Genomic DNA, 19,592 nt, shown 5'->3' on the forward strand with positions numbered 1-19,592 from the left:
TCTTCATATTACAGTAATCTACACACCACCACATCTTCATATTACGGTAATCTACACACCACCACCACATCTTCATATTACAGTAGTCTACATAGCACCACATCTTCATATTACAGTAATCTACACACCACCACCACATCTTCATATTACAGTAGTCTACACACCACCACATCTTCATATTACAGTAATCTACACACCACCACATCTTCATATTACAGTAATCTACACACCACCACCACATCTTCATATTACAGTAGTCTACATACCACCACCACATCTTCATATTACAGTAATCTACATACCACCACCACATCTTCATATTACTGTAATCTACACACCACCACATCTTCATATTACAGTAGTCTACATACCACCACATATTCATATTACAGTAATCTACACACCACCACCACATCTTCATATTACAGTAATCTACATACCACCACCACATCTTCATATTACAGTAATCTACACACCACCACATCTTCATATTACAGTAGTCTACATACCACCACATCTTCATATTACAGTAATCTACACACCACCACCACATCTTCATATTACAGTAATCTACACACCACCACCACATCTTCATATTACAGTAGTCTACATACCACCACCCTTAGTTTTCTGTAATTGGACACATGTGTCCATGACTTCCACCAAGGTAATATGATATCTGAGTGAGAGTGACAAACAAAATCAATGGAGGCTCCCTGTAGGTCAGGGCCTCTGGGCACGTTCCCTGTGTGCTTGGTCAGTAATTCGACCAAGATTACAACAAGTATAGATAGCTGCTTAGACTAACATACAAATCTAAAATGTTTTTGCTGATATGGGCAAATTGAGTGACTGTCAGTGACTGACATGAGAAGAGGCAAACTGCTGATACACAACCACATTTCGATAAAGTTTTTGGTGTTTGTATTATACTATTCTAAATTGAGACCCAGGCTGAACCTCTGTATCGCAAACACACACAAAACCACCCTCTTGAGAACGTCTTAGCCAGCTGTGTGTCACGCCCTGACCATAGAGAGCCCTTGGATTGTCTATAGTGGTTTTGGTCAGGGTCTGACTAGGGGGGGTGTTCTAGAATGTGTATTTCTATGTTGGTGGATTTGTATGGTTCCCAATTAGAGGCAGCTGGTAATCGTTGCCTCTAATTGGGGATCATATTTAGGAAGCCCTATCTCCCATCTGCTTGGTGGGATATTGTTTGTGTTAGTGTGTTTGGGCACTATGTTGGCACGGTTGTTGTACGTTTTGTGGTTTTGTTTCTAGTTTCACTTTGGATTTAAAAAATATGTGTAACTCAATGCACGCTGCTCCTTTGGTCCGCTCGTCTTGACGTTCGTGACACTGTGCCACTGAAAAGTTAGCAATTCAGCTGTGCAGTTAGAGACAATTCAAGCTGAAGAATAAGGTTACCAATCCCAACCATTTAGAGCTGAACACAGTTGACAAGTGCACATACGTAAGTGCCACTATAGTCTATTGCACAGAATATATATATATATATACTCATCTCAAGAAACATCTCTACAAATTGGAGGTACTCATAACTGCCAAAATAATGGAAACCCCAACATAAAGGGCGTTGGGTCACCACAAGGTGGAAGGGACTACTAGTCAGTTGTACAACTAAATGCCTTCAACCCCTCTGAATCAGAGAGGTGTTGGGAGGGGGGTGCTGCCAAAGTCGACATCCACATCTTCAGCACCAGGGGAACAGTGGGTCAACTGCCTTGCTCTGAGCGACAGATTTTTTACCTTGTCAGCTCAGGGATCTTTTTCCTGGCCCAGCGTTCTAACCACTAGGCCCACAAGCCAGAATGACTTTAATGTGAACTGGCTTATTTTCTACTATTAGATGGATGCAACACCATTCTTCCACAAGAAATTCCATCATTTGGTGTTTTGTTGATGGTGGTGGAAAACACTGTCTCTGGCAAATGCTTCATTCTAGCACCTCTCAGATCTGACTTTGTTTGTTCACCTCTCGCGGCATGATTTCTTAATTGTTTCACTGTTCGCACTTCAGACATTCTAATAAAAGCGATTGGTGTTGAATCAAGTTGACACCTCGTTCTTTCTCCAACCGCCCCAGAAAGACAATATGTAAAAGCATCGTGCTCCTTCTGTTTAATCATCCTATCTTGACACACGGATTCCAGACCTACTCTCTTATTTGTAAATGTTTCTATTGTGTTATTGACTGTAAACTGGTTTATTCCGTGTGTAACTCTTGTTTGTGTCGCACTGCTTTGCTTTATCCTGGCCAGGTCACAGTTGTAAATGAGAACGTGTTCTCAACTAGCCTACCTGATTAAATAAAGGTGAAATAAAAAAAAAACAGAGGTTATGGGGTGGGCCGGTGGGGTAAGTAAATTATCTTGTCACAGGTCTTGGTAGTTAGTGGTGGTCAGCTAGTGAAGAGGTCCTTACATAATAAAGTTAAGTAGCCTGGGCTAGATATCTCCCTACTGAATTTGAATCATGGGAAAGCCAAATAAATAATGGATAAGAAAAAGCTAATTAAGTTTGATGACATTTTTCAAGTCCCAAAATTCAGAAAAAGACGGTGAATCGAAAACAGAAAAAGCCAGAGAACTTTCAGTGATGGAGGAGAGGAGAGGAGTGGGGGGCAAACTGTTCCTGATGTCAATGCCTTAGCTAGCAGCGCTGCTAATCCAGGAGAAGAGGAGTGGGGGGCAAACTGTTCCTGATGTCAATGCCTTAGCTAGCAGCGTTGCTAATCCAGGAGAAGAGGAGAGGAGAGGAGAGGGTGGCAAACTGTTCCTGATGTCGATGCCTTAGCTAGCAGTGCTGCTAATCCAGGAGAAGAGGAGAGGAGAGGGTGGCAAACTGTTCCTGATGTCGATGCCTTAGCTAGCAGTGCTGCTAATCCAGGAGAAGAGGAGAGGAGTGGGGGGCAAACTGTTCCTGATGTCAATGCCTTAGCTAGCAGTGCTGCTAATCCAGGAGAAGAGGAGAGGAGAGGGGGGCAAACTGTTCCTGATGTCAACGCCTTAGCTAGCAGCGCTGCTAATCCAGGAGAAGAGGAGAAGAGGAGAGTAGTGGGGGGCAAACTGTTCCTGATGTCGATGCCTTAGCTAGCAGCGCTGCTAATCCAGGAGAAGAGGAGGAGAAGAGGAGAGGAGTGGGGGGCAAACTGTTGCTGATGTCGACGCCTTAGCTAGCAGCGCTGCTAATCCAGGAGAAGAGGAGGAGAAGAGGAGAGGAGTGGGGGGCAAACTGTTCCTGATGTCGACGCCTTAGCTAGCAGTGCTGCTAATCCAGGAGAAGAGGAGGAGAAGAGGAGAGGAGTGGGGGGCAAACTGTTCCTGATCTCGATGCCTTAGCTAGCAGCGCTGCTAATCCCTCCACTAGTTAGTAGGCCTATTAGCGAGTCAGACTCAGTGGGAGAAGAAGGCGGGGAGCTTGGGGGGGGATGGGGGGCAGTGCATCCACTGACGAAGTGCTCGGAGCAGGTGCAATTTGCAGTTCAAGAACAAGCAAACGTATAACCCCTGGCTTGTCGTGCATAATTAAACGTTGGGCTGTAGAACATGCCAAAAGGTAGGGAGCTTCGGTCTAGAAACGACTGGAGGGATCAAACTAGCAACTGAGTGGGTGGGATGTACAGTAAATGAACGTCCTATGGACCTATGGTCCTATGAACGCCTCGGATGATAAAAAAAAAAGAACATATGACAACAAAAAAGAGCCCTCGGAAAAAAAGGTTTTTGAACATGCTGAACCAAGGCACATTTGGCAGCAAGCCTTGTAGACAAGGCTAAAGAGGACACCCAGGTTACAGTTAACACTCGAAGAAAATACACACTACAGCCAGTAGTCTTCAGAATAGCATTAGAAGGAGGCTAAACGTCACAGCCACAGGCCCGCTCATAACGTTGAGCAAGAAATTGACTCTCAGGAGTTAAATGGACCTGACATGCGGAGAGGCATTGTGGGAGGTTTTGAAAACTAAGGTAGGACATTTTTTTTTTTTTTTTTTACAAACTTGTGCGGGTACTGTGAAAGTAAGGATGGTTAAGGTAAGATTATAAGACAGTACAAAAGACTGCAACTGCTGAGTCCCACTGTACCTGCTGTGCAGTGTGGGTGGATGGAAGCCTGTTACTCCTTGCTACCTAGTCGCTTTACGCTTCATTATCTCCTCTCTCACATAATGACTGATGCCTCTGTCTCTTCACTAGGGTGATGGAGATAGAGAAGAGAATAACTGATGGTGTCTCTTCATTGGGGTGATGGAGAAGAAACAGAGGACAGAGAGGTCATGAGCAAATGAGCTCCTGTATTTTTCAGCATGTTCTTGGAAAAATATAGATTTGGCGTTAGATACAGTGCCTTGCAAAAGTATTCATTCCCTTTGGCATTTTTCCTATTTCGAGGCATTACAACCTGTAAATTAAATTGATTTTTATTTGGATTGCAAGTCATGGACATACACAAAATAGTCAAAATTGGTGAAGTAAAACAATAAAAAAATTGAAAAGTGGTACGTACATATGTATTCAACACCTTTGCTAGGAAGCCCCTAAATAAGATCTGGTGCAACCAATTACCTCAGAAGTCAAATAATTAGTTAAATAAAGTCCACCTGTGTGCAATCTAAGTGTCAAGGAGCTCTCCAAACAGGTCAGTGACAAAGTTGTGGAGAAGTACAGTTCAGGGTTGGGTTATGAAAAAATATCAGGAACTTTGAACATCCTACAGAGCACCATTAAATCCAATATTATAAAATGGAAAGAATATGGCACCACATCAAACCTGCCAAGAGAGTGTCGCCCACCAAAACTCACGGACCAGGCAAGGAGGGCATTAATCAGAGAGGTAACAAAGAGACGGAAGATAACTCTGAAGGAGCTGCAAAGCTCCACAGCGGAGATTGGAGTATCTGTCCATAGGACCACTTTATGCCGTACACTCCACAGAGCTGGGCTTTACAGGAGAGTGGCCTGAAAAAAAGCCATTGTTTAAAGAAAAAAGTAAGCAAACACATTTGGTGTTCACCAAAAGGCATGTGGGAGACTCCCCAAACGTATGGAAGAAGGTACTCTGGTCAGATGAGACGATGGCCATCAAGGAAAACGTAAACCCAACACCCCTCATCACCCCGTGAACACCATCTCCACAGTGAAGAATAGTGGTGGCAGCATCAAGCTGTGGGAATGTTTTTCAACGGCAGGAATTGGGAAACTGGTCAGAATTTAAGTAATGATGGATGGTGCTAAATACAGGGAAATTCTTGAGGGAAACCTTCCAGCCGGACAATGGCCCTGAGAATACAGCTAAAGCAGCACTTGAGTGGTTTAAGTGGTAACATTTAAATGTCATGGAATGGCCTAGTCAATGCCCAAACCTCCATCCTATTGAGAATCTGTGGAATGACTTAAAGATTGCTGTACACCAGTTTTCCCTTGAAGACTGGGCAAAAGTCCCAGTGGCTAGATGTGCCAAGCTTTTAGAGACATACCACAAGAGACGTGCAGCTGTGATTGCTGAAAGAGGTGTCTCTACAAATTATTGACTTTGGGGGGGTGAATAGTTATGCATGCTCAAGTTCAGTTTTTTTGTTTTATTTCTTGTTTGTTTCACAATAAAAAATATGTTTTTATCTTCAAGGTGTTGTGTAAATCAAATGATACAAACCCCCCAAAGATCTATTTTAATATTTTAATTTGTAAGGCAACAAAATTGGAAAAATGCCAAGGGGGGTGAATAATTTTGCAAGCCACTTTAAACTTAGATGTTTTTTGTCAGGGACAGGATTCTACCCTCCACAGCATAAACTTCGCTCCAGATCAAAACTCAAAGCCTACAACCTGATTTTGGATGGAATTACGGAATTACCTGGAAGGCCCAAGCTATACAGCAAATGCTCTGGCAAACAAACTGAAAACACCATCCAACCTGGAACTGAGTGAGTAATGTTTAGTCTGAAGCTAGATTTTATATTCAAAAGCCCTGAAGAAAAATACATTACAATGATATACTTTACATTATGAGGACTGAATGCTGAGTTGGACTACCAAGCCTGCTAGGACAAGGAGTTGGACTACCAAGCCTGCTAGGACAAGGAGTTGGACTACCAAGCCTGCTAGGACAAGGAGTTGGACTACCAAGCATGCTAGGACAAGGAGTTGGACTACCAAGCCTGCTAGGACAAGGAGTTGGACTACCAAGCCTGCTAGGACAAGGATATGGACTACCAAGCCTGCTAGGACAAGGAGATGGACTACCAAGCCTGCTAGGACAAGGAGATGGACTACCAAGCCTGCTAGGACAAGGAGATGGACTACCAAGCCTGCTAGGACAAGTAGTTGGACTACCAAGCCTGCTAGGACAAGGAGATGGACTACCAAGCCTGCTAGGACAAGGAGATGGACTACCAAGCCTGCTAGGACAAGGAGTTGGACTACCAAGCCTGCTAGGACAAGCAGTTGGACTACCAAGCCTGCTAGGACAAGGAGTTGGACTACCAAGCCTGCTAGGACAAGGAGATGGACTACCAAGCCTGCTAGGACAAGGAGTTGGACTACCAAGCCTGCTAGGACAAGGAGTTGGACTACCAAGCCTGCTAGGACAAGGAGTTGGACTACCAAGCCTGCTAGGACAAGGAGTTGGACTACCAAGCCTGCTAGGACAAGGAGTTGGACTACCAAACCTGCTAGGACAAGGAGATGGACTACCAAGCCTGCTAGAACAAGGAGTTGGACTACCAAGCCTGCTAGGACAAGGAATTGGACTACCAAGCCTGCTAGGACAAGGAGATGGACTACCAAGCCTGCTAGGACAAGGAGTTGGACTACCAAGCCTGCTAGGACAAGGAGTTGGACTACCAAGCCTGCTAGGACAAGGAGATGGACTACCAAGCCTGCTAGGACAAGGAGTTGGACTACCAAGCCTGCTAGGACAAGGAGATACAGCTTCAATTAGCACTGACGTGTCAAGCGAGAGGAGTCAGAGCCCTTTAGCCCAATGGCATGAGAATCAAAACAGGCTACCCCAAACAAATGCAGAAGTCTTTGAAGCTGTTGTTCAGAGGTAATTAAAATACAGTACCCTCTGTATGTAAAAAAATGATAAGGCAAGAAAATAGTACAGAATGAAGCTCCTTATGGAAAATCAAGAGACACTTTTTGCTGACTGTTATTAAAAATGGTAACATAAGCAATTTAATCTTCCACACAGACCATCCCCTGGCATGGCACAGTGCTATATTAATACAGACCATCCCCTGGCATGGCACAGTGCTATATTAACACAGACCATCCCCTGGCATGGCACAGTGCTATATTAATACAGACCATCCCCTGGCATGGCACAGTGCTATATTAATACAGACCATCCCCTGGCATGGCACAGTGCTATATTAATACAGACCATCCCCTGGCATGGCACAGTGCTGTATTAATACAGACCATCCCCTGGCATGGCACAGTGCTATATTAATACAGACCATCCCCTGGCATGGCACAGTGCTATATTAATACAGACCATCCCCTGGCATGGCACAGTGCTATATTAATACAGACCATCCCCTGGCATGGCACAGTGCTATATTAATACAGACCATCCCCTGGCATGGCACAGTGCTATATTAACACACTACCACTCTGTTAAGAGAGGTGGTGTTAACGAGGAGTGGAAACTCAGGATATTAGACAACGAGGACTCTGAGTCAGCTAATATAAATCTCTATAAGTCTGGAACAGTATTGGTACAGGGCAACCCCAAACAGTTTCAGCTGGACTTTCACCTAATCAAAGAATTAGCTCAGCAAGAGAAACTCTCCCTTGAGAAAGATACCCCCACCCCGAGCTGGTCAGACCAGACCTCTTCATTTTAACACCCCACAGACGAGCAACCCCAAGCGGAAAGTCAACCTCCCAGCACAGAGTACTACTCCCTCATTGAAATGAAGGATAAATTCACCCAGCTGGAGGCAAGACAGGTGGAGCTGGAATAGCAGGTGATTACACTCCAGTCAGCCCAGACCCAGTCAACAGTCCAGCACAACAACAACCCCTTAACTAGACCTGGAGAGCTGGAGGTGGAGAGAGACATGTCTGCACTCTGGACTGTAGTGAGACAACATAAACAGGACAAAGAGCAGGAGAAGAACAGAGCACTAGAGGAGATGATCAGACTGCTGGAGAAGAGGGTGAGGGGGATGACATGTGACGGAGAACAACCTACAAGAGAGGTGGCCACCCCCACAGAAAAGTTTGCAGAACAGCCCACCCCTGACCATAGCATCAAAACCACAGCGGGACAGACACGTGAAGAAACCTAAGCCCAGGGGATCTCACCCCCTTTGACCACCACCCCTGACAGCCACCCTGATAGCCCTCCTGACAACCCCTCAACACCCACTGAGGAAATACACAAGACACAGAATGTACTCCTAATGGACTCAAATGGGACATATTTACAAGAAAGAACAAAAATGCACAACACAGAGTGTCTAAACTCTGGTGTCCAAACACCCAGCGCACCCTAGACCTTCGGTCTGAGGACCAACTAGGTTCACCTAGCCAAACAATAATACACACAGGCACAAATGACCCGAGAGCACAGCAGCAAAGGGTGGCCACAGCACTGAAGGGAGTGATTGAAAAAGCTTCTTCTACTTTCCCCAATGCAGAAGTGGTTATCTCCACCCTGCTACCACGAAAATACATCCACTCTGATACAATACAGCGGGTAAATGCAAGTATTTCCCAAGACTGTGCCTCAAAAACAACTATTTTCCCACCACTCCACCCTGGACTTGAACAGCCTTTACGACCAATCAACACCCCCCCCCCCCAACAAGTCAACCATGCCCACACCCCATTTAGGCACCCTCAGATCAGACCTATGTCCCTCCTTCCCACCCCATGCCTCCCACTCCCGCAAAGAGGTCCTCAAATGGAAGTCACACATACACCCAGGCCGTGAGTGGGCAAACAGGCCCAACCCCCACTCTCACACTAGCCCAAGCTAATAGAATTTACCAGATGCTAAACAGGCTCTGGTCCCACTTACTGGCCTGAGGCCAAACCACACAACCAACAACATTGGACACTTTATGGAACACAAAGCCTTCACTATCTCATCCTGGAATATCCAAGGCCTGAGGTCATCTGCATTTGGCCTAAAGAGCTGAACTTCATCAAATAAATCGGAAATACAAACATTGGGATCCTACAAGAAACATGATAGTGAGGAAACGGACCCACTGGTTGCCCTCTAGGTTACAGAGACCTGGTAGTCCCATCCACCAAACTGCCAGGTGTGAAACAGGGAAGGGACTGCTAATTTGGTTTAGAGCAGACCAAATTCACTCTATTAAATTAATCAAAACAGGAACAATTTACATTTGGCTATAAATTCAAAAGGAAATGATCTTAATTAACAGAGAAAAATGTCCTCCTGCGTGTTACCTATATCGCCCCACTAGAATCCACGTACTTTAATGAAGACAGCTTCTCCATCCTGGCGGGGGAAATTAATAATTTCCAGGCTCAGGGACATTACTAGTCTATGGCGACCTAAATGCCAGAACTCCTACCATAGGAGTCCCCTCAAAGTCTATCGTAGTGACTATAGCCTTGCTATTGAGAAAGGCCGCCGTAGGCAGACCTGGCTCTCAAGAGAAGACAGGCTATGTGCACTCTGCCCACAAAATGAGGTGGAAACTGAGATGCGCTCCTAACCTCCTGCCAAATGTATGACCATATTAGAGACACATATTTCCCTCAGAAAACACAGATCCACAAAGAATTCGAAAACAAACCTGATTTTGATAAACTCCCATATCTACTGGGGGAAATAACACAGTGTGACATCACAGCAGCAAGATTTGTGACCTATTGCCACAAGAAAAGGGCAACCAGTGAAGAACAAACACCATTGTAAATACAACCCATATTTATGTTTATTTATTTTCCCTTTTATACTTTAACCATTTGCACATCCTTACAATACTGTTTTTATACATAATATGACATTTATAATGTCTTTATTATTTTGGAACTTCTGTGAGTGTAATGTTTACTGTTCATTTTTATTGTTTTGTATATTATCTACTTCACTTGCTTTGGCAAAGTTAACATATGTTTCCCATGCCAATAAAGGGCCTTGAATTGAATTGAAGAGAATAACTGAAGATGTCTCTTTACTGGTGTGTTGGGAGTTAGCCGTCTCTGGTGTGTTGGGAGTTAGCCGTCTCTGGTGTGTTGGGAGTTAGCTGTCTCTGGTGTGTTGGGAGTTACCTGTCTCTGTCTCTGGGGAAAATGAGTTAGCCGTCTCTGGTGTGTTGGGAGTTAGCCGTCTCTGGTGTGTTGGGAGTTAGCTGTCTCTTCACTGGTGTGTTGGGAGTTACCTGTCTCTGTCTCTGGGGAAAATGAGTTAGCCGTCTCTGGTGTTTTAAGCGTTACCTGTCTCTGTCTCTGGGGAAAATGAGTTAGCAGTCTCTGTCTCTGGGATGAAGAAGTTAGCTGTCTCTGTCTCTGGGATGAAGAAGTTAGCTGTCTCTGTTTCTGGGGTGAAGGAGTTAGCTGTCTCTGTTTCTGGGGTGAAGAAGTTAGCTGTTTCTGTTTCTGGGGGTGAAGAAGTTAGCTGTCTCTGTTTCTGGGGTGAAGGAGTTAGCTGTCTCTGTTTCTGGGGTGAAGGAGTTAGCTGTCTCTGTTTCTGGGGTGAAGGAGTTAGCTGTCTCTGTTTCTGGGGTGAAGACGTTAGCTGTCTCTGTTTCTGGGGTGAAGACGTTAGCTGTCTCTGTTTCTGGGGTGAAGACGTTAGCTGTCTCTGTTTCTGGGGTGAAGACGTTAGCTGTCTCTGTTTCTGGGGTGAAGACGTTAGCTGTCTCTGTTTCTGGGGTGAAGACGTTAGCTGTCTCTGTTTCTGGGGTGAAGACGTTAGCTGTCTCTGTCTGGGGTGAAGGAGTTAGCTGTCTCTGTCTGGGGTGAAGGAGTTAGCTGTCTCTGTGATGAAGAAGTTAGCTATCTCTGTTTCTGGGGTGAAGGAGTTTGCCGTCTCTGGGGTGGAGAAGATAGCTGTCTCTGTCTATGGGGTGGAGAAGATAGCTGTCTGTCTCTGTGGTGAAGAAGTTAGCTATCTCTGTTTCTGGAGTGAAGGAGTTAGCTGTCTATGTGATGAAGAAGTTAGCTATTTCTGTTTCTGGGGTGAAGGAGTTTGCTGTCTATGGGGTGGAGAAGATAGCTGTCTCTGTGTTGAAGAAGTTCGCTGTCTCTGTTTCTGGGGTGAAGGAGTTAGCTGTCTCTGTGATGAAGAAGTTAGCTGTCTCTCTCTCTGGGGTGAAGAAGTTAGCGGTCTCTGACCCTGTGATGAAGAAGTTAGCTGTCTCTGTCTCTGTGGTGAAGAAGTTAGCTGTCTCTGTGGTGAAGAAGTTAGCTGTCTCTGTGGTGAAGAAGTTAGCTGTCTCTGTCTCTGTGGTGAAGAAGTTCTCTGTCTCTGTGGTGAAGAAGTTAGCTGTCTCTGTCTCTGTGGTGAAGAAGTTAGCTATCTCTGTCTCTGTGGTGAAGACATTAGCTGTCTCTGTCTCTGTGATTATGAAGTTAGCTGTCTCTCTCTCTCTGTGGTGAAGAAGTTTGCTGTATCTGTCTCTGTGGTGAAGACGTTAGCTGTCTCAGTCTCTGGGGGAAATTAGTTAGCTGTCTCATGGGTGAAGGAGTTTGCTGTCTCTCTCTCTTTTTAGCTGTCTCTGTCTCTAGGGTGTATGAGTTAGCTGTCTCTTGGGTGAAGGAGTTTCCTGTCTCTCTCTCTGTCTGTAGGGTGAATAAGTTAGCTGTCTGCCTCTGGGGTGAAGAAGTTAGCTGTCTCTCTCTCTCTGTCTGTAGGGTGAATAAGTTAGCTGTCTGCCTCTGGGGTGAAGAAGTTAGCTGTCTGCCTCTCTGTCTGTAGGGTGAAGAAGTTAGCTGTCTCTTGATTGCTGATGGAAGTACGAAAAAGTATTTTAGTTATTTTTATCTCTTTACACTGGAGGGTAGAGTTGACTTTAAACCCATAGAACAACAGAAACGTTTATTAGGGATCCCCATTAGCTACTGCCAAGGCAGCTACTCGTCTTAGTGTCCAAACAAATGTAGGCACTTACTGTACATCACACAAACAACTAAAATGTAAAAAGTACATCATAAAACATTATTACACCACTACATATCTACAACACAAAATGTATAATAGCACATTACAACAATATTATAATGTACATGTTTGCAGAGTCTGTGTGCTGGTGTGTGTGTCTCTTCACAGTCCGCGTTATCCTATAAGATGAAGTTTTATCAGTTTTTTAAATCAGATTTTACTGCATACATGAGTTACTTGATTTGGAATAGAGTTTCACGTAGTCATGGCTCAGTGTCGTACTGTGATTTTCCCGCAGTCTGTTCTGGACTTGGGGACTGTGAAGAGACCCCTGGTGGCATGTCTTGTGGGGTTTGTATGGGTGTCTGAGCTGTGTGTTAGCTGTTTAAACAGACAGCTTGGTGCTTTCCAACATGTCAGTACCTCTCACAAAGACAAGTAGTGATGTAGTCAATATTTGAGCCCGGAGAGATTGACATGCATACCATTGATGTTAGCTCTCTGTCACCATTTAAGGGTCAGGCGTACTGCTCTGTTCGGGGACAACTGTAATTTGGCTATGCTCTTCTTTGTGGCACTTGACCACATGACTGGGTAGAAGTCCAAGTGCGACAAAACTAGGGCCTGTAAGACTTGTATTGTTGATAGCAATGTCAAAAAAGCAGAGCAGTGGTTTATTATGGACAGACTTCTGAACCAATTGGACTCATCAGACCAAAGGACAGATTTCCACCTGTCTAATGTCCATTACTCGTGTTTTTTGGACCAAACAAGTTTCTTCTTATTGGTGTAATTTAGTACTGGCTTCTTTGCAGCAATTCAACCATGAAGGCCCGATTCACACAGTCTCCTCTGAACAGTTTATGTTGAGATGTGTCTGTTACTTGATCTCTGTGAAGCATTTATTTGGGCTGCATCCTGATGTGCAGTTAACTCTAATGAATGTATCCTCTGCAGCAGAGGTGACTCTGGGTCTTCCTTTCCTGTGGCGGTCCTCATGAGAGCCAGTTTCATCATAGCGCTAGATTGTTTTTGCAACTGCACTTGAAAAAACTTTCAAAGTTCTTGACATTTTCCACAACGACTGACCCTCATGTGTCTGGCTAATGATGGACTGTAATTTCTCTTTGCTAATTTGAGTTGTTTTTGCAATAATATGGACTTGGTCTTTTACCAACTATGTCTATCTTCTATATACTGTACCACCCTTGCCTTGTCAGAGCTGATTGGCTAAAAAGATTAAGAATTAAATAAATTCCACGAATTGACTTTTAACAAGGCACAGCTGTGTATTGAAATGCATTCCAGGTGACTACCTCATGAAGCTGGTTGAGAAAATGGCAAGAGTTTTCAAAGCTTTCATCAAGGCAAAGGGTGGCTACTTTGAAGAATCTATAATATAGAATATATTTTGATTTGTTTAACACATTTTTTGGTTACGGCATGATTCCATTTGTGTCATTTGTGTTTCGATGTCTTCACTATTATTCTACAATGTAGAAAAAAGTAAAAAATAACGAAAAACCCTAGAATTAGTAGGTGTGACCAAACCTTTGAATTGTACAGTATGTTTTTCCAGTTGCAGATTATGATCAAAAAGCTGCACTGAAGTCTAACAGAGCTCCCACAAGCTTCTTATTATACATTTATTTCAGCCAATCGTCAGTCATTTGTGCAAGTGACGTCAAACAATTTATTGTCCAAAAGTTTACTAAGGGTTGGTAACATGCTGATTGGTCAGCTTTTTGAGCCAGTAAAGTGGGCTTTACTGTTCTTGGGTATAATAAATGACTTTTGCTTCCCTCTAGGCCTGAGGACGCACACTTTCCTGTAGGTTTACATTGACGAGTTGGCAAATAGAAATGGCAATATATTCCACTATCATCCTCAGTCATTTTCCTTCCAAGTTGTCAGAGCCAGGTGGCTTGTCATTGTTCATAGACAACAATAATTATTTTTCACCTCTTCCACACTCACTTTTTGGAATTCTAAATTACAATGCTTGTCTTTCACATTTTTGGTCAGTTATGAATGAACGTGTAGGTTCAGAGTTTGCTGTTGGCATGTCAATGTTGACAATGAAAAAAAAAACTATTAAAGTCACCATAGGTGAAATGGTGAAATCCTTCCTCTCCGGCAACTGAGTTAGGAACGACGCCTTTGACTGGCTGATACACCGTCCACCAACCATTGATTATTATTATATTATTATTTAGCTCAGAGTGATAATCAATGTCTGAGAGTTTTTTTTTTTTACCCGTCTACCAATAGGTGCCTTTCTTTTCGGGCATTGAAAAACCTTGCTGGTCTTCGTGGTTGAATCTGTGTTTGAAATTCACTGCTACACTGAGAGGCCTTACAGATAAGTGTATGTGTGTGTGTGGGGAGGGGGGGGGGGGGGGGGGGGGCAGTGATGAGGTAGTCATTCAAAAATCATGTTAAACACTATTATTGCACACAGAGTGAGTCCATGCAACTTATTATGTGACTTGTTAAGCACATGTTTACTCCTGTGCTTTTTTAGGCTTACCATAACAAAGAGGGTTGAATACTTATTGACTCAAGACATTTCAGATTTTCATTTTTTATTCATTTGTAAACATTTCTAAAAACATAATTCGAATTTGACATCATGGGGTATTGTATGTAGGCCAGTGACAGAACATCTCAATTGAATCAATTTTAAATGTAGGCTGTAAGACAACAAAATGTAGATCAAGCCCGAAATGTGCGATGTAGTAGGGAGTTGTAGTTTCCAATCAGGGAAATATTCGACATAGTTTAGCGCAGAAATGTGGTAATTGACTACAATGACCTTAATCCATTCCGCACCTACTTATTCGGTCAAGAACACACATTTGACAGGGATAGGGAGCAGTTGTTTAATTAACAATACAGTACATGATCTATGAGTGATAGTTGGTATTCAGCAGTCATAACAGTATGCCTAATTTACTTTGAAGAACTACTAAAATACTTATTTTGTCTGACAGCATAGACAGCAGCTCCTTAAATATGAGATGAGGACTTGGAATGAAATAATAAAGTCTTTAAATAGGCTGAAAAAATTGTGTATATACACAACTCAAATATTTGATTAAAGTAAAGTAATGTGAATAAATTATGGTTGACAAATGATAAGCAGTAATGGGCACTCACTACCATCATGGGATTTTTATTAATTGTTTTAATCTGTGTTTGTTACAGCATTCAACCCTCATAATGCATTTCATTAAAAAACATTATAATAATAGAAACAGAAATTGAAAATCATTATTCATTTTTTTGTTCATAATCAAACTCGAAACCTTTAGAAAGCACTAATCAGTCAGCACTACAGATGACATGTTTTTGTTTTTGTTTGGGCTGGTCTAATAAAATAATTCCACACATACAGCATCAGTCAAAGGTTTGGAAGCAACCGACTCATTCAAGGGTTTTTCTTTATCTTTACTATTTTCTACATTGTAGAATAATAGTGAAAACATCAACACTGTGAAATAACATATATGGAATCATTTAGTAACCAAAAAAAGTGTTAAACAAATACAAATATATGTTATATTTGAAATTCTTCAAATTAGCAACCCTTAATCAAAGCTTTGCACACTCTTGGCATTCTCTCAACCAGCTTTATGAGGTATCAATTCAAATCAAATTGTATTTGTCACATGTGCCGAATACAACAGGTGAAACAGTGAAATGCTTACTTACAAGACCTTAACCAGCAATGCTTTAAGAAGTTCAGAAAAAAGTGTTAAGTAAAACAATAGATAAGTAAAACATTTAAAATAGAAAATCAAAGTCACCTGGAATGCATTTCAATTAACAGGCGTGCCTGTTAAAAGTTCATTTGTAGAATTTATTTCCTTCTTAATGTGTTTGAGCCAATCAGTTGTGTTGTGACAAGGTATGCGTTGTATACAGAAGATAGCCCTATTTGGTAAAAGTCCATAATATGACAAGAACAGCTCAAATGAGCAAAGAGAAATGACAGTCCATCATGACTTTAAGACATGAAGGTCAGTCAATCCGGAAAATGTATGTTACGACATTACTTCCTACAGTGTAAACATTGTCTGGTATTGCTGTTTAGTATTCTTCAAAAAATGTAAGTGAATGTTGTACCCGTATCTCTGGTAGCTGTGGATGTATTTGAGTAATATTTCGGGAAATATATGACCAACATTTTGTCCAAAGAACCTTGACCAGGGTGTAGCTAAATGGTTCTTATCACATCGTTATAGTGTACTATATTGATTGATTGGTTGAATGATCGATTAATTGGTTGATACATTTATAAATTGATTGATTTGTCGATTGATTAATGAGTTGGCATTAGCATACTTACCATTGAAGGTGACACTGCGGATGTACTTGAGTAGTTTCTTGCCCCCAGCTAGGTCCATATCTTCACAGATCCCTGAGACATCTGGACACAGGTCTCTCTGCATGTTGTGAAGGGCATGGGCCAGCGCGTACACCGCATCGATCACAAACTGAACCTTCCCCTCCTGTTCGTACTTAGAGTCAATCCCGATCCGCTCCTGGCCTGTGGATGAAAAGAGAAGAATATTCCAATATGTATTTTTGAATAGATCCTGCCTGACTTCCCGTCCTGTCTGACGCCCTGATTTGTACTGTTTTTGCTTACTTAACTTCACTAGGGTAGGGGGCAGCATTCGGAATTTTGGATGAAAAGCGTGCCCAAATTAAACTGCCTGCTACTCAGGCCCAGAAGATAGGATATGCATATAATTAGTGGATTTGGATAGAACACACTCTAAAGTTTCCAAAACTGTTAAAATAATGTCTGTGTACAACAGAACTGATATGGCAGGCGAAAACCAGAGGAAAATCCAACCAGGACGTACTGTTTTTCCATTGAAAGCCTATCCACCATACAAAGACTTAGGACCCAGTTCACGAGCTCTATGGCTTCTTCTACATGTGGCCAGTCTTTAGGCATTGTTTCAGTCTTTTACTCTGAAAAATGAGGGAGAAACAGCACTTTCAATCAGTGGCCAGTGGAAATTGACATCAGCCAGACATCAACCATGCGACTGATCGGGAATGCGCCTTTCTTGTTTCTCTTTTTCTATTGACGAAGCTTTTGTCCGATTGAAATATTATTTATTATTTATGGCAAAAACAACCGGAAGATTGATTTTAAACATAATTTGGCATGTTTCTACTAACTTTTATTGTACGTTTCATCTGGACTTGAGCATTTGGATTACTCGACAAAACGCGCAAACAAAAAGGAGGTATTTGGACATAAAGATTAACTTTATCGAACAAAACTAACATTTATTGTCTAACATGGAGACCTGGGAGTGCCACCAGATGAAGATAATCAAAGGTAAGTGATTCATTTCAATGCTATTTCTGACTTTTATGACACTCTCCTTGTTTGGAAAATGGCTGTATGGGTTTCTGTGGCCAGGTGCTGACCTAACATAATCACATAGTGTGCTTTCGCTGTAAAGCCTTTTTGAAATCTGACACTGTGGTTGGATTTACAAGATGTTCTTTAAAATTGTGCATAATACTTGTATGTTTGAGGAATTGTAATTATGGGATTTCTGTTGTTTTGAATTTGGTACCCTGCACTTTCACTGGCTGTTGTCGAGATGGGACGCTAGTTACGAAACGACTTCTGCTTAATAACTGGGTAAATATGGGACATTACTATAAAATTGCATTGTAGGGGCAATCTGCAATTTCTACATCCGTATAAATGAATAATGCGAACCCATTGATTCTTGAAGAATATAACTTGTAAATGCCTGATGAGCTTAGTTCAAATCTTATTCTATCAGGATCCAAAATATAAGGTTGTTTTAGTTCAAAGTTTGTAAAAAAAAATGTAAATATGAGCAAATACTATCTGGGGGTGGGGGGGTTCTAAACTGACATGTGGAATTGTTTTAAGATGGTCATATTATAGATCATTTAGCTATTTGATTTTGAATTTTAGGACCATGTTAGGTATCCAAAAATCCTATAAAATATATATTTTTTTTTAATAATGTATTGAATTTGAACTTTACTACTATAGCCCAGAGAAATGCATTGAATAACACATTCATAAATGGCAAAAAATGACGGTGTATAATATGAAACAAGATGTTGAAGTGTTTGTCCTATATCTAGGAAATATAAGAAAGCCCAGGAAATATATATATATGTTTTTTTACACACATTAAACCATTTTTGGGGAGTAGGCACAAAACTATCTTCATCTTGCCATTCATTTTTTTGGTCCCATGACACTTGTTGGGTCATAGAGAAAAATAGAAAATCGTGATAATCTCCCCCTTCCACAGTGGGGTCACATTAGTTTGCAGCCCAAATAGTTCGGACGCTACAGACAGAAGTTACCAAGTTACCAAGCACATAGACTTTACCAAGTTAGCAAGCACATAGACGTTACCAAGTTACCAAACACATAGACGTTACCACATAGACTTTACCAAGTTACCAAGCACATAGACGTTACCAAGTTACCAGGCACATAGACGTTACCACATAGACTTTACCAAGTTACCAAGCACATTAACGTTACCAAGTTACCAAGCACATAAACGTTACCAAGTTACCAAGCACATAGACGTTACCAAGTTACCAAGCACATAGACGTTACCAAGTTACCAAGCACATAGACGTTACCAAGTTACCAAGCACATAGACGTTACCAAGTTACCAAGCACATAGACATTACCAAGTTACCAAGCACATAGACTTTACCAAGTTACCTAGCACATAGACTTTACCAAGTTACCAAGCACATAGACTTTACCAAGTTGCCAAGCACATAGACGTTACCAAGTTACCAAGCACATAGAGTCCACTGACACTTGTGGGGGGTCCATAGAGTGGTAATAATAGCTTGAAGGTTAAATCGTTCGGACTCAGATGTTTTCTTGAGAAGACTGATTTTGAGGAAATTGACAGTTTGGTTGTATTATGATGTTTACATGAATTGGACATTCTGTTTACATTCTGCTCTTTACTAAGGCTTCACATTATCATGATCAAGTGGACTCATGGAATTACACAGAGGCTTGTCTGGACATTTGAATAGCTGCTTTATCTTGAACAGTTGCATTTCATTGGAGGGGTCTGCTCTCTACGTTCTCTGAATTTATTTCATCACCTTGGAGACTTTGGGAGAATTACAACGAAAGCCAAAACCACTGTGTACTATTCCAAACATTTTACCTTAACCCATAAGAGTAGAAGCCCTGTCAAAGCCTGGGGAGAGGAGTACTACTCAATCAATCAAATGCATTTATAAAGCCCTTTTTACATCAGTAGATGTCACAAGGTGCTGTACAGAAACCCAGCCTAAAACCACAAACAGCAACCAATGCAGGTGTAGAAGCACCACGGCTAGGAAAAACTCCCTAGAATTACGGGAACCTACAGTAGGAAGAAACCTAAAGAGGAACCAGGCTCTGAGGGGTGGC

The 19,592-nt window shown here is 42.2% G+C and overlaps 1 protein-coding gene across 4 annotated transcripts in view; it reads right to left on the reverse strand.

Moving 5' to 3' along the window:
• Nucleotides 1-19,592, reverse strand: part of grm7 (glutamate metabotropic receptor 7) — a 397,328-nt gene that overhangs the window by 116,457 nt on the left and 261,279 nt on the right. For all 4 annotated transcript variants that reach the window (XM_036984246.2, XM_036984247.2, XM_090242041.1 and 1 more), the window contains exon 6: nt 16,472-16,672. In XM_036984246.2, coding sequence (XP_036840141.2) covers nt 16,472-16,672 — 201 coding nt within the window. The remainder of the gene's footprint in view (nt 1-16,471; nt 16,673-19,592) is intronic.

This window comes from Oncorhynchus mykiss, chromosome 7 (genome assembly GCF_057628025.1).
Source record: "Oncorhynchus mykiss isolate SJ-2025 chromosome 7, ASM5762802v1, whole genome shotgun sequence".
NCBI lineage: Eukaryota > Metazoa > Chordata > Actinopteri > Salmoniformes > Salmonidae > Oncorhynchus > Oncorhynchus mykiss.